The 15,972-nt window shown below is 38.6% G+C and overlaps 1 protein-coding gene across 2 annotated transcripts in view; it reads left to right on the top strand.

Moving 5' to 3' along the window:
- The window catches only part of TEX11 (testis expressed 11), a gene marked incomplete at its 5' end in the record, with an annotated part of 33,070 nt that extends 19,649 nt beyond the window's left edge, over nt 1–13,421 (top strand). For both annotated transcript variants that reach the window (XM_080365947.1, XM_080365946.1), the window contains 12 exons: nt 733–818; nt 1,446–1,499; nt 2,214–2,254; nt 3,505–3,591; nt 5,190–5,260; nt 5,826–5,942; nt 6,820–6,892; nt 8,380–8,529; nt 9,555–9,663; nt 10,667–10,787; nt 11,710–11,874; nt 12,891–13,421. In XM_080365947.1, coding sequence (XP_080222073.1) covers nt 733–818; nt 1,446–1,499; nt 2,214–2,254; nt 3,505–3,591; nt 5,190–5,260; nt 5,826–5,942; nt 6,820–6,892; nt 8,380–8,529; nt 9,555–9,663; nt 10,667–10,787; nt 11,710–11,874; nt 12,891–12,962 — 1,146 coding nt within the window. In that variant the 3' untranslated portion in view covers nt 12,963–13,421. The remainder of the gene's footprint in view (nt 1–732; nt 819–1,445; nt 1,500–2,213; nt 2,255–3,504; nt 3,592–5,189; nt 5,261–5,825; nt 5,943–6,819; nt 6,893–8,379; nt 8,530–9,554; nt 9,664–10,666; nt 10,788–11,709; nt 11,875–12,890) is intronic.
- Between the last annotated feature and the right edge of the window lie 2,551 nt (nt 13,422–15,972).

Genomic DNA, 15,972 nt, shown 5'->3' with positions numbered 1-15,972 from the left:
TGTGGTTACTTTGCTTTATTGATATAAGTGGGACAGCAATAGCCTCTGTAACCTGGCCTGCTTTCAATATTTATATGTATTTTATGCATTTCTAAGTATGTCATGCTTCTGTGACCAAGGTCTCACTCAAATGTGTTGTGTAATGCAAACGAAAAATTAATTTCATGTATAAATACGTTGTATTTTTTAATATTTCTTCAGGAAAATAAGGGCTTTCAAGTTATTAATGTTGGAAATGACATGATGTATTTCTGTAAAATTCTCCTCAGGAAAATGTTACATCTTTTTCTGCCTCTGGGATTTGATCTTTGACATGCGAGGGGGAATGTGTGTACAAAATACACATAGTCAGTGATAAAAGACTGAAAAGTCACTTGTCCCTCCTCTTTGCTTCTTGGTTGGAGACTTGAGTGGTGTCTGAACTGGCTGATTACAGTGGCATAATTAGAAGAGGCTTTTGGTTGCCTTTTAGGACTTTGTTCATGACTCTGTAAGGCATGAAAGCCTTGCCAGCCTGTACTGATCCTGTTCTTACCATGGGCTCTTTGTGCATGGAATCGTATGTTCTCTCCTTATGGTTTTCTCTTGACTCTGAGGCAATTCAGTGCAGGGTCCTTTGTTCTTTTTCCTGCATAGACTTGTGGAATATGCTGTTGTTTGGGGTGGGTTGGTTGTTTTGTGGGTAACGGAGGCAGTGCAGTTTATACAAAACGTGTTTTAATTTCTTTTCAGAATGAACAAGAAGTTGTGGCTATAAAAGCTTTGGAGTATTTGTCAGAACATTTACGAGACTGTCGACAATTATTTGCAGCTTTAAAGTGAGGATTTGATATATGTACAGGGGAAGAAATTTTTCTTGTTCCTTTTTCAAAAAGAATTTATTATATTGAGGAAGGTGGAAAACAGAGTAGATCAAAGATTAGTTAGCAGTCTTTTTGGTGCTGCAGATGTACCTCAAGCCTGAGCTCTTAATATTTACAGATATTCCAAGACTCCCAAGCAAATAGTGTTAGTTGCTTTGAATTTCATGATATGACCAACAGCGACTAATGAGATTGCAGCAATGTATTTGGTGAAAATACCTGTTCGTTTGTATCCTCTGATACAAATCTGACAGTGGTATCTTATTGAAATATTCCATCATGTTTATAAAAACACATATTGTGAGACGGATGTATTTATTCCAGTATTTGCCAAAAGCCTTTGTTAAAGTACATTTATTTACTTACTATTTCATGATTTAGCAAAGTGATATACAAAATAAGGCAATAGGGTGGGAAATAGTATAATCTTATTCTCAGTTTGATGTTTTGGATTCTTCTGTGAGTTCCACAGGCTGATAGCATGGGAAGAAAAGTGGGATCCTTTCTGGAAAATTAGGACATTATACACTGTTGGAAAAAAAAAAATCTTGTTTCTTTATTGCTTGTTTTTCTCATATTTAGATGTTTGGTTCGTCTTACGTTGTCAAAGGTCATGACAGAAAATGAAGAGAAAAAGTGAGTGCATTTGCAAAACCATTTTCTTATGGTGAATTTGAGGTACAAATGGTGTAATTGTTTTTTTTTTTTGCTGGGTTTATTTTCTTGCAGAGTAATCAAGAGATTAGTTTTTATGCTAGTAAAAGGTCCAACCAGATGAATCCCAACTTTACTAATGACATCACATAAGAACATCTTTCCTGTGTTTTAAATATTTGCTCTTTGCCTTCCTCTTTTATTAATGCGTAAGACTGTCAGGTATTTTTGATGGGGAGTGTGAGCTAAGCAACCTCTTTAACTTTGACACTAGGATATGATACCTTTCAGAGGTTTTGAGTGAGGATTACAGAGTGGGACCTTCCTTGCTGAAGACTAGCCACTTTGCAAATGGTATGCTGGCTCAGAAGTGGAACTGTACTGCTGGATTTGAGTGTCAAGTAAACAGTGTAGTGTCAGTGGGGTTTGAAATTTAACCTGCAGCCCCAACCATTGAGAAAATCTCCTGCTGCCCTTCTGCAACGACCTTCACTGCTGCAGATCAATAAAACTTTTTGCAGCCTTAGTACTCCTTCAGCATCTTCAAATGCTAGAAGTTTATAATGCTGGAGATGTCAGGGGAAGAATGATTATATCCGTAATTACGGAGATGTTGTATTCCAACATAAATAATGTGTTCTCTTGTAAGAAAGTTAATCAAACATTTTCTAAAACTTAATTTTTTCTCCATTCTAGAGATGAAGATATCAGCTCAATGCTGACTTACTTGACCTTGGGTATGCTTTTGTTTTATTTACATTTTCTGTAGTTTTTCCATCTGCGAACATGTTATGATATGATCAGGTCCATAGTAACCAAATGTTTAGACTCCTTATTTCAGTTTAGGTTCCCATCTTCCCACTGAAATCAGTGGAAATTAGAACTGAAGATTCAACAGTGTCGTGAAGTTGGATCTCAGTGCTACAGGTTTTTGCTACAGAAAACTTGCAGGCTAGCATTGGAAAAACCGTTTCTAGTAAAGCCTGTACTTGGGAGCTTCTCTCAGACAACAGGGCAGTTTCTTCTAGGCAGTTTCCCTTTAATCCTTCATAAGGCCATGTATGCAAACAACAGATACTTGGGTAAAAGCCACAGCCTGGGTGGCGTCAAGTGACAGGCTCCTACTCTGACTCCATTGGCAAGGGACAAAGTTAGTATCTTTAGTAGCAGGGCTACCACAAAAGGAAGAAGTTTGGTTTTGTAAACTGAATTAACAGTCTGAGTTTTTACTGATTAATTAAATGGCAGTGGTGGTCTTTGCTGTTTTAGCTGTTTAAAAGGAAGCATTTTTTAAAATAAAGTTAATGCTATTTTTTTTCCCTGGAATGCTTAGAAAACTGCAATGGGTAATAGCAAATTGCTGACAGACAGGATAGGCATGTCAAAATTGGTTCCCACTTGTAAGTTGTGCTGTCCTTTGAAAAAGAATTGTCTTGTTTGCATTGGAAAAGGTACAGGAGTTTTACAGAGGACTTTTCTCCATCAGAAGAAATACTTATTTACACTAAGGCTTTTTTACCCCCCTCTTCCTATCTTGGACAAGAAAGTTAATGAAATGGTAGAACTTTTCCACACTAGCCATTCTTAGTGCAACTAGGAGAACAGAATGAAGACTAGAATTAAATTAATTAAAGGTTCCTTGAAGAAAGGCCTCAAATGTGTTATTAGATCTAGAAACCCTCAGCTTTTTGTGAAATTAAGTAAAGCTCCTCTGCATTAGACTTCAGTGTCAGTAAACTTTGAAGAGGCAGTATTTGTTGGTAGCCTTATGTATCTTATCTAAAATGCTGTTTGAGGCACCTTTTGATGTTTTTTGTAAGCCTTCCTGGTCAAGCATATTAGATTTAAGTTGTGAGAATAACTATTCATCAGGAATCATATGGGAGTTGTGGAAACTTCTGTTTTGTAGTGTAGTTATTAGACTTGGAAATGTTTTTATTCTGCTCAAAAAATGTTACTTATGTTTTGAACAACCCATTTCCTGCAGCTCACAAGAGACTTGCTGAGTCTTTCACAGAAGAGAATTTTACAGGGGACATGAGGATCTTTGAAGCTCACTGGTTTAGAAGAGTTGGTAGGTTGCCCTCTCAGCTAAACTGAATCCCCTCCATCTAGACAGACCTTAAGGAAGAAAGAAGTGTTTAAATGTGTAGTAGATTTATAAAACTCATCACTTTGGCAGTCACTGCCTTGACTAGTCTTAAAGCTATATCCTGCTGCATTTTCTGTCTTCTGAAACTATCTGATACGTTTTAAGTCAGTTATCAAGACAAATACTTACACAAGGCCTGTTTGACTGGTGGGATAACTGATACATTATTCCTTTCACTGCAGGAATTGTTGTGTGTGTCCATGATACTACTCTTAAGAGTTCACCATTTTCCTCTTAGTTAGCCCTTTACTACCAAGACTCTGTTACAGAAGTAAAATTTAAGATCAGGCAAATAGAATAATGTTTTTCTTCAATGTCTGAAAAAACCTGCTGCTAACAATAAAAAAACTTACTGTTGATCCTGAATATGCGTGTTATCATGTAAGCAAAATAAGAATTGGGAAGTTCAGGTGGATACTGGTCTGATTGGTGCAGGACGAACTTACCTCTGCCACCCAGATACAGTCCCTTAAACAGTCCTGGAGTTTGCTTTGAACTATGCTGTGTGAAATCTAAACAGCAAATATTATCATAGATAAATTGTTTCCTAGTGGGAAATGCAGGTCCCATGGAGGTGTCCTAAACATTAACTGTAGTGTGTCTCTGGATCCTCATTTAGTAGTCTTTGTTATGCTTTTTTTGGTAAAGGAGTCAGCGCATTTGCTGTGTATAAATGAAAATACAAGTGTAGGGTAATGGGTTGAACCAGTTTTTCAGATTCTTGCTTCTGCCAGAGCATGCAGGAGAGAAAATAGTTGAAATCAGTAACAGAAGACGTCTGCCATGATGAGCTTGTGCACACATCCTCACGATGCAGCCATGCTCCAATAAAGAGTAACAAAGGATGGAGAGAAGCGGCAGAAGTCAAATACAGTAACATGAGTGTGAATGGAATCTGGGGTGGCTATGACCTTACCAAGCTTTCTCATTCATAGAATAAACAATTCAGAGACTACAAAAACATGTCCTAGGGAATAAATTAATGTGAAAGTTAGAATCTGCAAAGTCACTGTAGAATCTAATAATTTAATTGGGTCACATTCTCATACATAAATGGTTTGAATGTCTTTAGATAGCTCCTAATCAGAATTGTGTATTTAATTGCCATGTACTTGACCCTGCTGGGGTAGAACCAGAGAATATTTCAAAATGTTGTGTTTGTTTTTTTTTTTAAATATTTTTTATTTGTCTTGGGAATATTGTTCAACACTTATTCAGATACTAGTTTTGTTTACTAACAAAAGAAAATGCTTCTTCCAGTTCATACTTTTGTGGGAAGGGTATGTGGTAGAATGAATATTTGGTTATGATGAAATTAAAAAATTTGCAAGCATGAATAAGCTGTTTTAACAAATCACTAATAACGGTGTTTCTTGCTGTTGTTAAATGAGCTGTTGATGATAATTTGATTAAGAAAATGTATTGTAGAATCTGAACTGCCTGTTACTAGAGATTAGATGGGCATACTCATAACACTGAAGATTTTTATTCTAGGTCTCCTTTTTTGTGTCTTTTGTTAGCTTGGAACTTAGCTGTACAGTTCAAGGACTGCCCTGACAAGATGAGAGATTTTTTTCTGCTTTCTTTCAAGGTATGTACTCTTGCTAATAGTATCTCTGAGGAATATTGTCATCTGTCTAGTTCTGTTAGAAGTTACACCCATATACCTCGTATCTCTCTGGAGACATGCTTGTATGTGCTTAAAATGGAACACTTGTCACAAGGAGATTGACTTGCCATACAAAGTGTAAGCATTATTGTCATATTTTACATTCTGTTGCTTAAAAATGTCATAAGAAACTTAGACTTCAATGAGAACTTTCTAAAATAAATGGATTCTGGTGTTTGGAAATTGAAATAAAAAATCTGAAAATGAATACAAACATGTTAAGTACTTGAGTCCTAATCTCCATGCAGAACTTATACTGACACTGTCAGTTTTGTATGTGTTTGTAGAGAGGGGACTCCAACACTGTTTTACACTTTATATTTAAATAATCTTTTGTAATTGTACAAGTAAAATTACAAGATGAATACATACTATTCATGACTGATTATTGAAAGTGTCATAGAGGAGACTCAGCAATCATCTGTTCACAAGCAAATTGCTTTATATGGGCAGAATTCTCAGTACCTTTTTTTATTTTTGGTGTCAGTTTTCCCAGTTTTGTCCTTCTGACAAAGCTGTTCTAATTGCTCAGAGGACATGCCTGTTAATGGCAGCTGCAGTTGATCTGGAAATGGGGAGACAGCAAGTAACACCTTCTGAACAGGTACGGCATTTCTCTGCTAGCTGATTCTGTATGTATTAGTGCAGCATTTTTTTCTTTTGATCTTGAAGTCTCAGATTTTTTTCACTCAGGACAGGATACTAAGAATATAAGCATGGGAACCTTTCATAGTTAACTAGAATCAATGCACCTAGTACATTCCAGACAATTTTAAATGTTGGATTTCTGTAAATTAGTTGATTTCAGTGGATTTGTACAGATTTATATCAGCAAAGGGTCATAGTAATACCTTCTCTTAGAGGAATTTCAGTCTACCTTATATATTATGTAAGGAGTCTGTTGCTAAACATGGTTGATCAAACAGGTGATCACTGCATTTTTTGTTTTATGCTGTTGCTTAAAGTAGTTACCAGTATGGTGGTGATAAAGCTCATGGGGTTTTTTTATGCATACATCCTTTTTTGTGGTGTTCTACTTACTGTGGTAATAAGATTAAGGAAAGTGTACAGTGGTTATGGAGGAAGTACGGAAGTCTGCTATACAGTGATTATTGTAGAAACTTACTTTTGTGGAGAGCAATGCACAGCAATTTGCGTTGTGGGATTTAGTGGTTTGTCAGTCTCAATAGCAGTATTTTATGCTTGGGAGCTAAAATAAATGGTGTCCCATAAGAACCCATATGGTTCTTTCCAGACCAATGGAATGTTCAGTGTGAAGAGGCTTTGTCTGAGATGTGGAGGTCTTTGAAAAAGAGGAAAAAAACTCTAAAAACCCCAGAACAGTAACTTGTGTAGATGATGTACTAATTAGGCTGATTCTTAATTTATTTTATAGTTAGGTGTAAAGATCCTGTAAGTTGTGACATGTATATGTCTTTTAAAACTATGACAAAAATAACTTCTTAAATTTTGTGAAATAGATGGAACTTTTGACTCAGGCCCTTCAACATCTCCAGGCATGCAAGGAGATATGGAAAGTTCTCAAATTAACAGGTAAGCTACAAAGTGTGTCTGTTTAGCGTGTGTAACTGTTAGACTTAATCACTATATTCATGAAAAATACAGGGCATATGGAATTGCTGTCTCAGCTGAAGAATGTTATGATACGGCAATATGATAAGAGAACTTGGCAAAACCAACTGCTGGTTTTTATATGTCGTTACAGGGTTTTTATTGTACAGGTGCTGTGAAGTGTGGAACAGTCTTTCAGAGGGAAGCTGGATTGACTGTTCTGTCTTAACTGTTAAGAAATTCCAAGCTTTTTGCTCTACAATGGAGTTGCTCTTGCACTGGTTTAATAGTTTTACTAGCCTCTTTACATATAAGGCATTTAAGACTACAGAAAGTTTTGCTACCATGCTTTGAAGTGCCAAACCCCATCCTCTGTTCCCTGACTATTCCCTGTCAATTTAGATCAGATATTACTGGAGAGTGGTGTGCTGTCAGCCAGCAGTTGAGATACTGAGTGACTGTTAGCGTAGGGGATGCATGGTTCACTTTTTTGGTAGTATATTGGTAGAAGAATTCCATTAGGCATTCTTTGTCTGGCCTGTGGTCTGGTTTCTTTTCAGTTATAGGTTTGGGACACTGTGGAATTTTCATTGTAAGATGCATTAGTATTTAACTTTTGTCAGGAAATTTACATGCTGGAGGTTTTTTCCCCCCATAAAATTTCAGAGTACAAGGTATATGGTCTGGATTTGGGATTCTCTTTGCCCTTTTGCACTGAAGGCAAGATAACTCAGAAAGACTTCTTCCCTTTTAATTTTCCATCCTTTAAATCCCAAAGGGTTGAATATCTCAGGATGGGGACATACTGGAGTTTCTCCTGCAGAGGTTTGTAGAATGGTAGCGTGGTGCTTCCTTCACTTCTTCACTAGGCCTTATCCAACACGTGGGCAAGTCTGTTGCTCTGGAGGGAGCTGAGAATGTCTTTTAGGTGTAAAAACAAAGGTCTTTGTAGATACTTCAATAAAAGATAGTTTGGTGTTTGTTACAGGTTTACACCTTCCTAGCAGTTCTACTGTTCTCCCACTCTTCTTCTGTGTTTAAGGTTTCCTGAGAGCTTTTCTACCAAAAAGTGGACAAGTCCTATAGAAAAATTTGAAACTGATGATAAATTCTTTTATAAGCTGACCTTCTGTGAGCTGGTGGCCTTGAGTTATCTCTTTTTCCTGTCTATGGTAAAATGGCTTCACCAGTAGCTATTACTTTGCCTAGCAGGGTTGCATTAATTTAGCCAATTACAGGCAATCCAGATTTGTTTTTTTTCAGGGGAGGCATGGTGATCGATGGGGTTGTGCTTTGGACATCTGAGGTTTCTGTCCAAGACTGCTTTAGAGTTCCACTCACTCTGCTGTTAAATCTGTGTACCGTAATGGTTTTCCTGCCTGTTGGAAGCAAAATTTGTACCTTATGGTACGCCATATGACTTTAAGAAAATGAATCATTACATATAGGCAATTCTGTCTCTTCTCTAGGAGATTTTGCTAAAGACCCAACAGACACATTGTTGCTGCTTTATGAATTTGAAGCAAGATCCAAACTGAATGATCCAACACTCTATGACCTTATGGAGTCAGTATGGGAGCAACCACAAATAGAGGTCAAGACGCTAGAAATCATTGCGTGTAAGGACTCTGCATTTGTATTTTCATAGTTCTTCAAGTAATGAAAAACAGCTTTTCTTCCTCTTTCCTGTTCATTTGGGGTGACCAGGATTATCATGTATTGTGCAGCATGCATAAAATGAGTCTAACCATATATATTTTGTCCTGAAGCAAAAGTGCTTAGGATCTCAACAACGTTAGGAGATCCGTGTTTTGAAATACTGTATTACATGGATGATGAACCAGAAGTTTGTGACATCCTTCCATTGCTAGACTCTGAGACATTTGTGTAGGTTGTGAGTCTGGAAAAGATGAATTTTTACAAGGTCCAAACTGGCAAAGGCCAGAGAATGATCCTAGCTGATTCATGCCCCAATACAGAAGTTTTAGGATGTGGACTTTGAATAGATAATGCAGTTTCAACTTAGTGTAGTTAATTTGTAAATAACACTTCTCTATATTGTACCATACTTTCATCACAAAGTTCTAGTCATGCCTCCTTGAAAATCTAGAGTAGGATCCAAGGAAGATGAGTAACATTTAAAACTGCCACGGCAAATATTTGGAGGGGGTTCTGTAGGATTGCATAAACCCCTGCTTACCTCCCTTGTTTGAGGGAAGATACACCAGGGCTTGGAAACACCATACTGACATCCCATTCCCACCTAATTTTTCCATCCAGATTTTCATGTTGAAGGACACAAACAAAACTCTTACCTTAGACCCCTCCTGACATCTTCCCCCCCCCCCCCCCCCCCTATTTTTTGGGTTACTGCACCAGAAGTAAACAGCAGTGAGATTATTTGTAAATCATGAAATCTACTGTGTTTCTGCCTTACTGTCAGTCCTCACTGACAATGTGCACAGTAAGAAAGTAGTAGAGAAGCACTAGCTTGTGATCAGCCCAGGTATATTAAGCAAATCTCTTTTCATTTGTTTGTCACAGGGATCTGGCAGTATGCTGTCATTGTATTTTAATGACCAATGAAATAAAAGCCTGGGTCTAGTAATTTCTTTCTTCGTCTCTATTTTCTTTTGCTTTTAAGCATTAGCAATGGAATCTCCAGCTCGGTATCCTGTACTGTGCAAGAAAGCTCTCAAGAGTGCACTAAACCTTCACAGAAAGCAGACTGGCATTGATGCTGTGAAATTTAGGTTAGTGATATCACATCGCTTTGCCATGAGCCTGTGGCTGGAAATGCTGACAGGGGATAAAGCCTTCAGTCTGAAAAAAGTGGATTTTAGCTTATGTGGAAGATTCCACTTCTCGCTGGCTAACCAATATACCTTCCAAGCATGACTGTCTAACAGATGTGTTAAGTGCAGTTTGTTTTCTTGGCATGTTTTCTGAAACAGTCATATTTCCAATAAATGAATCTGTTGAGGAAGGAAAATTAAAATTGGATCCAGAAGTTTTCTGGCTGTTTCTTGTGAGGAAGGTGTTAATTTCAAATGTTGCCCTGCAGTAGTGAGCTAGGTATTTCAAAGACAATCAAGTGAAGAGAAACGAAGGACTGACAAGAAAGCCATGAGTTGTAAGTTAGTGATATGGTGCCATAGTACCTATGTGATTTATTTTGCTGGCTAACTGTCTCTCTAACAGCTGTACCTTATGGAATCTAAAAAACAACCTGATGTGTGTCCTTGTCTCTCACTTGTATCCCATAAAGGATTTTTTGCTTCTTTTCAGAGTTCCTTGCAGTAACCACTGGGCAAAACCAGCTGCTGATACTGCCTTTCACACTTCACACTGAGAAAGACCTGTTTTCAGAAAAAATGTATTTGTTACTGATATTCTTGAGGATGCTGCCTACTTAGTTCTTGTTGGTGAAGTTAGAAAAGATACTTGCTCCTGGCTGTCATGTGTGGCACCCTAGAAAACACTGTGTCTTTCCTTCTGTGTTACTTTGGAGCCCAGCAATGAAAATAATGAAGTACTTGCTGCTTTTGGCTCTTTTTTTGAATAGTTTGTAAGAATGAGATCTGATACTAGAAAAATGTATGTTTCTGCTCTAAGGATGTGAGTGTAGTAAGCACCAAGTTGGACATGTCTGTCTGACAATCATAAGAGACCGAAGTTAGTGTGCTGCTGATATTAAAAAGTAGCTGTTTGTGCACATATTTAATGTTTCCTCTTTTGCTCTGTTTTGATTCTCAGCAAATGCTTACATAGTTTGATTGATCTTTCATTGCCGGCTGGATTAACGGACTTGGATATGTGTGTACTGCAGGAGGTGTGGGACTACTTTGAAGATGCTCTGAATGTAGTGAGCAGCACAGTAAGTTGAACAGGAAAACAAGAGATTGGGAAGTGATCCTGAGCACATTTTAAAAGAATTCTCATTGGACTGAGACTAATTAGTAGACTGAACATTATATAGTGTTATATGTGGAGCACCTAAGACTTCTTCAGTAAAAGATACACTGAAACTACCTCAAAAGAAATGCCTCTTGAATATTTATGACTGAATGACGAATTTCCTTGGATTTTGTAAGGGCTTTCTTAGAGACATTTAAGGCCAAATTTTCAGTGCCTATTTTAGAATCTTCTTGAGCTAGAACATCCATCTTTCGTCCTTGCTTTCTACGTTCTTACACTGAATATATTTTTTTAAATGCAGATTGCTTTTCCAGATCAGTTTAAAGCCAGCTAAAATTTGGATACCAGTCTTGCTTTTTTTCCCAGCTCTGTTTTGTTAAATGTATTTGGGAACTTAGTAAGTTACTATTTTTTCCAGATAACTAGAACTAGATTCTTGTGGCACTACGTGTCTTGTTTCTGTGAAGACAGGTATATGGAGAGTAAAATCTTTATTTCAGTAAGCATTTTTGCTGCTCCTTTCAGGGCTGAAGCATAATGCTGTATAGTGAAGGCAGTTGTACAGAGGAAATCAGACATTTCCACTTAAAATTTCCTAGGTAAAACTCAGTTAAGGAGTATTCCTGTTCAGGACTAATGAAGCCAATACTGTGTTTCATAGCTTCATTCCATTGTATGGCTGTTTCTTTGGTCAGGTTTGAATGTCTCTCCTTCTGTAAAGGTGGCATAAAGATACGCTGTTTCTGACTTCCGCAGAAAAGAATGTGTCCGCATCCATGCCTGCCTTTCCCTGAAGTTCTCATCTATAACTTTGCTAATGTCAGATTTAAAGTGAAGAGTCTATTTTCTGATGAGCTGCTGCTTCTTGTTTGCTCCACCAGGATGCTTACCCAGAGATGGAGATACTTTGGTTGATGACAAGAGCCTGGAATACAGGAATACTTCAGTATACTGTTGGTAAATATAATGAAGCTGAGCAGTGGTGTGGATTAGGAATGCGTTTCCTCAGTCATCTAGGACCTCTGAAGAAAAGCTATGAAAGCCATGTAAGTGAAAGCAGATGGATTTGAGGATGTGGGATTGGATGTCTGGCTTGAATTTGAGATATGCATCTGGGTGAAGAAACCACTGCAAATGATCTTTAAGGGGTTTTAGGAGAAGCGTGGTACCTAAGTACTTTGGGAGAGCTTGATGCTAAAACATTTTTTCAAAGTGAGGCCAGAAAATATTTGATAGGCAATAGAAAGAGTAATGTAGCGTCCTTTTACGGGAAGGATTGTGTAGATGGATTACTGGAAAAAACTATTTGTGGCCATGGGAGAACCCTTGTACCTTGCCTTCTTTCACTGAAGTCAAGGTGCTGTACCGGTTTACTTAAATCAGCTGTTGTATGATCTGGTTTTTTTTCTAGTATAATCTAATGTCTTGTAAAAAGGGTTTAAGCTGATGTGAATAAAATCATTGTAGCTCATCTTTTGAGGTGTAGCTTAGCCACTTCATGTGAGGGAGAAATTTCAGGGCTAGTATCTCTGTAGAAAGCAATGACACTTTTTCTTACTCTGTCACAACTAAGCTTCTCTCTACAGTTTGTAGCTGGTGCTCCTACCTTGATTCAGCACAAGTGCAAGTGTGGCTGGTGTATGCAGTCATTGTTTATTCTCTTATGCACAAGCTGAGCAATCAAGAGCTGGTTGCAACTTTTATACCACTTTAAGTACATTTGTTAAGACAATAAGAACTGAGATCACGCCCTTCCAATCTCAACCATTCTGAAATTCTGGGAATAGGTTTATTCACTGATGTAAGACTCAGCTATGAGCTTATGCTTTATGTCAGTATAAATAAAACTACCTTTGTTAGGTTGCACTGATTTTAGTATTTTTTTCTTAAACCACTGTAAATCTGTGCCAGAATCTTTGTATCAATCTGAAATTTTAGGTTTAGAAGGTGGTGGTACTTCCACCTATTCCTTTGCTTTTGTTCCCTGTTGGTTTGTTGTATTATCTAATTGAATGTTACAACTTTATCTATCATTGACAACTGTGGTGCTTATATTCTCCAGATGATTGGTCTTTATAGTGAGGTTCTGGACAAATTGGACAGAGCAAAAGGGTTTCTTCCAAATGAAGAATAATGACAGCCACAGCTACAAAAAAGGAGGAAGCAGTCATTCTTGGACATGTTCTGATGAATGAAAGAGGCTGATAGCTCTGCAAAGGCATGGGGTCATAGGAGCAGTGGAAAAGAGACCGGGATCTCCTTGTTGGCAATTAAGTTATGTACTTTTTGGGAAGTGTTTATAAATGTAACTGTTTTCCTCTAGGAAATAGTTTTCGTTCTCTGGAGTATTATAACAGTTAGAAATAAATACTTAATTTTTTCATGAGACATGTCTGCTGTTGTGTAACAGGTTGGTTTAAATACCTGATTTTAGTAAAGTGACAAGGAGAACAATAAAAGTATTCCAAGACCAGGCATCCCCTCTGGATGCCATAGCTGCCTTGCTACATAAGTATTTATCAGATTGTTTAGTATTCAGTCCCTTTCAGTATGGACAAGAATTCAGAAGCTGTTTGTCAGTTCCACAATTTAGTTAGAATAAAAAAGGGCAGGTACTATACAGCTCACAGAAAAGCTAAAGCTTTGACTAGGTACTGCTCTTTATGGACTACTGGGACACATGTGCTCCTCCTGTTTGAACTAACTGAACTTTAGTCCAGGCAGATGCTCAGCAAGTAGGCCTAATCAAAGTTAATCCTGTTGTGTAAGGCTATCAGTGAGAACTCGGCACCAAACCAAAAAGAAAGAATGGTTTGGCTGGAGACTGGGCTGGTAAATGGCTGAAACTGCATTAACACCGCAGAAGGTCTGACTACAAATCAGTCACTTCACGCTATAAATGTCTGCAGCCATCAGGGCCCTGAGCTCTCCCTCCACAGCACCTGGCTGTGCGGCAGTGATCTCCCCTTCAGTAGGGATGCCTCTCAAGGTTACCCCTTGAGGCTGAGAGATCCCTTACCTGACACCAGACATCGATGAGTTGGTAAGTGACCTTTTTTGCATGCATGTAACATTTAAAATACATATAGTATGCTTAAGCAATAATCTTCGTGTCTCTCTTCTTTTCATAGTTTGAGTAAATCAAATATTAGTGACTTTAGTGCTTTTTGTGTGCACCAGGCACCACTTTGTATCCTAGAGCTGAAGCTAGAAACCCACCCTTTGCAAAGCTGCCACATCCTCATGTCTGTTGTGCAGCTGCACACTGTCATTCCCTGAAGGCAGCACCATGGGGTGGGAACGTACTGTGCTAGATGCTTTGCAGTACTGCACAGGTTAGTGCAGCTTCTGGATAGTAGTGCAAAAATGGGACTCCCCGAAGGAGTGAATTGTATTGAAGGTGCCAACCAGAGAAGTATTGGGAAGTTTATAGGATCTGGTGCCTGCTGATAGCAAGATACTGGATGCTGTAGCTGAGACCGGTGCTGTGCCCCTGCTCGTTTGTCGTGAAATGTCATGTTGCTCTTCAGGCTCAACTAGCTAGAACTATGCAATGGTAGGAACAGCAAGGTTCCTTTGTGGAAATAAGCAGGATGCAAAGATGAAAGCAAAAATAATTATGTTCGGCTGAAGGTTATGTACGTGTTCTTGTTTGTGAGGTCATCTACAGGGCCTTTATTCTTCAGGCTGAGGTTTTATAAGCAGAGGAGGCCACTTCCACTGAACTTCAGTGGCATTCTGCTTATGGTACCCAGGCAAATCACCCAGGCTGCCTGATGCAGATGGCTCCTGTGAGACACATAGGAGGATGGGTCTGTTTAAATTCTCCACCTAGTGTGCTTGGTTTACCAGGTCTAATTTGAATCTCTCTGAGCCACTGCTTTCAGATCTTTAATGCACAATGTTCTGTCTGTATAAGAAACACCTCTGAACCCATAAAAAGCCAGATGTCAAATGCCACAGCAAATTCTTTTGGAGTCGCAGTTTTGGAGATGTATGCTGCATCACATTAATGGAGGGACTGTAAACGATGCCATAGAGTCAAAGGTATCCATTGCTGCTGTAGTATCTCCTTGGTGCCTGCTGGGCTGGTTTTAATTACTGTTCTCAGTTCTGACTGGCACAAACACATAAACAGGTAAAGGTGTCACACTGTACCAGATGAAAAGGTCATGTTTGCCTAGTAAGCGTAGCAGGTAATTATATACAGCCATAGAAGGCAGCAAGCATTAAATGTGGGTTTGCCTACAGCTAGAATTGTTTGAATTTTTTCCTTGGAGATGCTCAATTTGATTTCTTTTATGCTACAGACTTTGCTAGAGAGTCCAGATCAGATCAGTTACAGAATCTGCTGATAGTACTTTTCACCTCTTCTCTGTACATTTTTTGTATTGTACGTTTTAGTCTAGGCTTAGTATTTGCCACAGGTTTCCAATAGGGAAAAAATTCCTGTCCTAGTTGAATCAGACCTTAATTGGCTGGATTTCCAGTGGCCATTCCCAATAGGTAATTTGCGTGTAGTCACTCTGTTTTGCAGGTGTTTGTGCACTGAATTTGCTAGTATAAATGCAGGCTGGTCTAGTGTTTACTAAGCTAAATGTTGCTCTATAGTTCAGTAGCCTAGCTAGGATGACTGTGGGATACAAGCCTTTTTAAGCCAGCAACAGCTGACCCGGAGGAAAAAAAAATAAATTAGTGCTGCTTATTCCTCCCCCAGTCTGCTCTTTTTATTGATCAGTTTTGTTGCAGCATCGTTTCAGCTTTAGAGAGTCGTCTGGGTGCTCATCCTGAGATGTTGCTGGTTGCTCCAGAGGGTGGCATTGCAGCAGTAGTTTCTGATTTACACGTTATTGGGGAAGCTACAGGCTGTGCTGGACATTTGCTCTGGGAACACAACTGTATCCTCTAGAGTAGTAGTTCACAAATTTCCCCCCTTTCCCCAGCCTGTATTTTATGCCCTGTCTTTTTTTCTAATCTGATAATTTCTTAACAGTATGGGGAGCAGCAACAGTCTAGAGGCACAAAGGAAATGCAGTGCCACTTGGAGAACAGGTCTAGGGAGAGGGTATTTTTACCGCCGAGCCACTAGGAACGTGGCTGCAGGGGACCTGCCCAGAAAAAACAAGTTTTTGCTGAGAAAAGTG

This window comes from Falco punctatus, assembly GCF_963210335.1.
Source record: "Falco punctatus genome assembly, chromosome: 15".
Classification (NCBI taxonomy): Eukaryota; Metazoa; Chordata; class Aves; order Falconiformes; family Falconidae; genus Falco; species Falco punctatus.
Note: the sequence above shows the minus strand (reverse complement) of the source record. Positions and strands in the feature narration are given on the sequence as shown.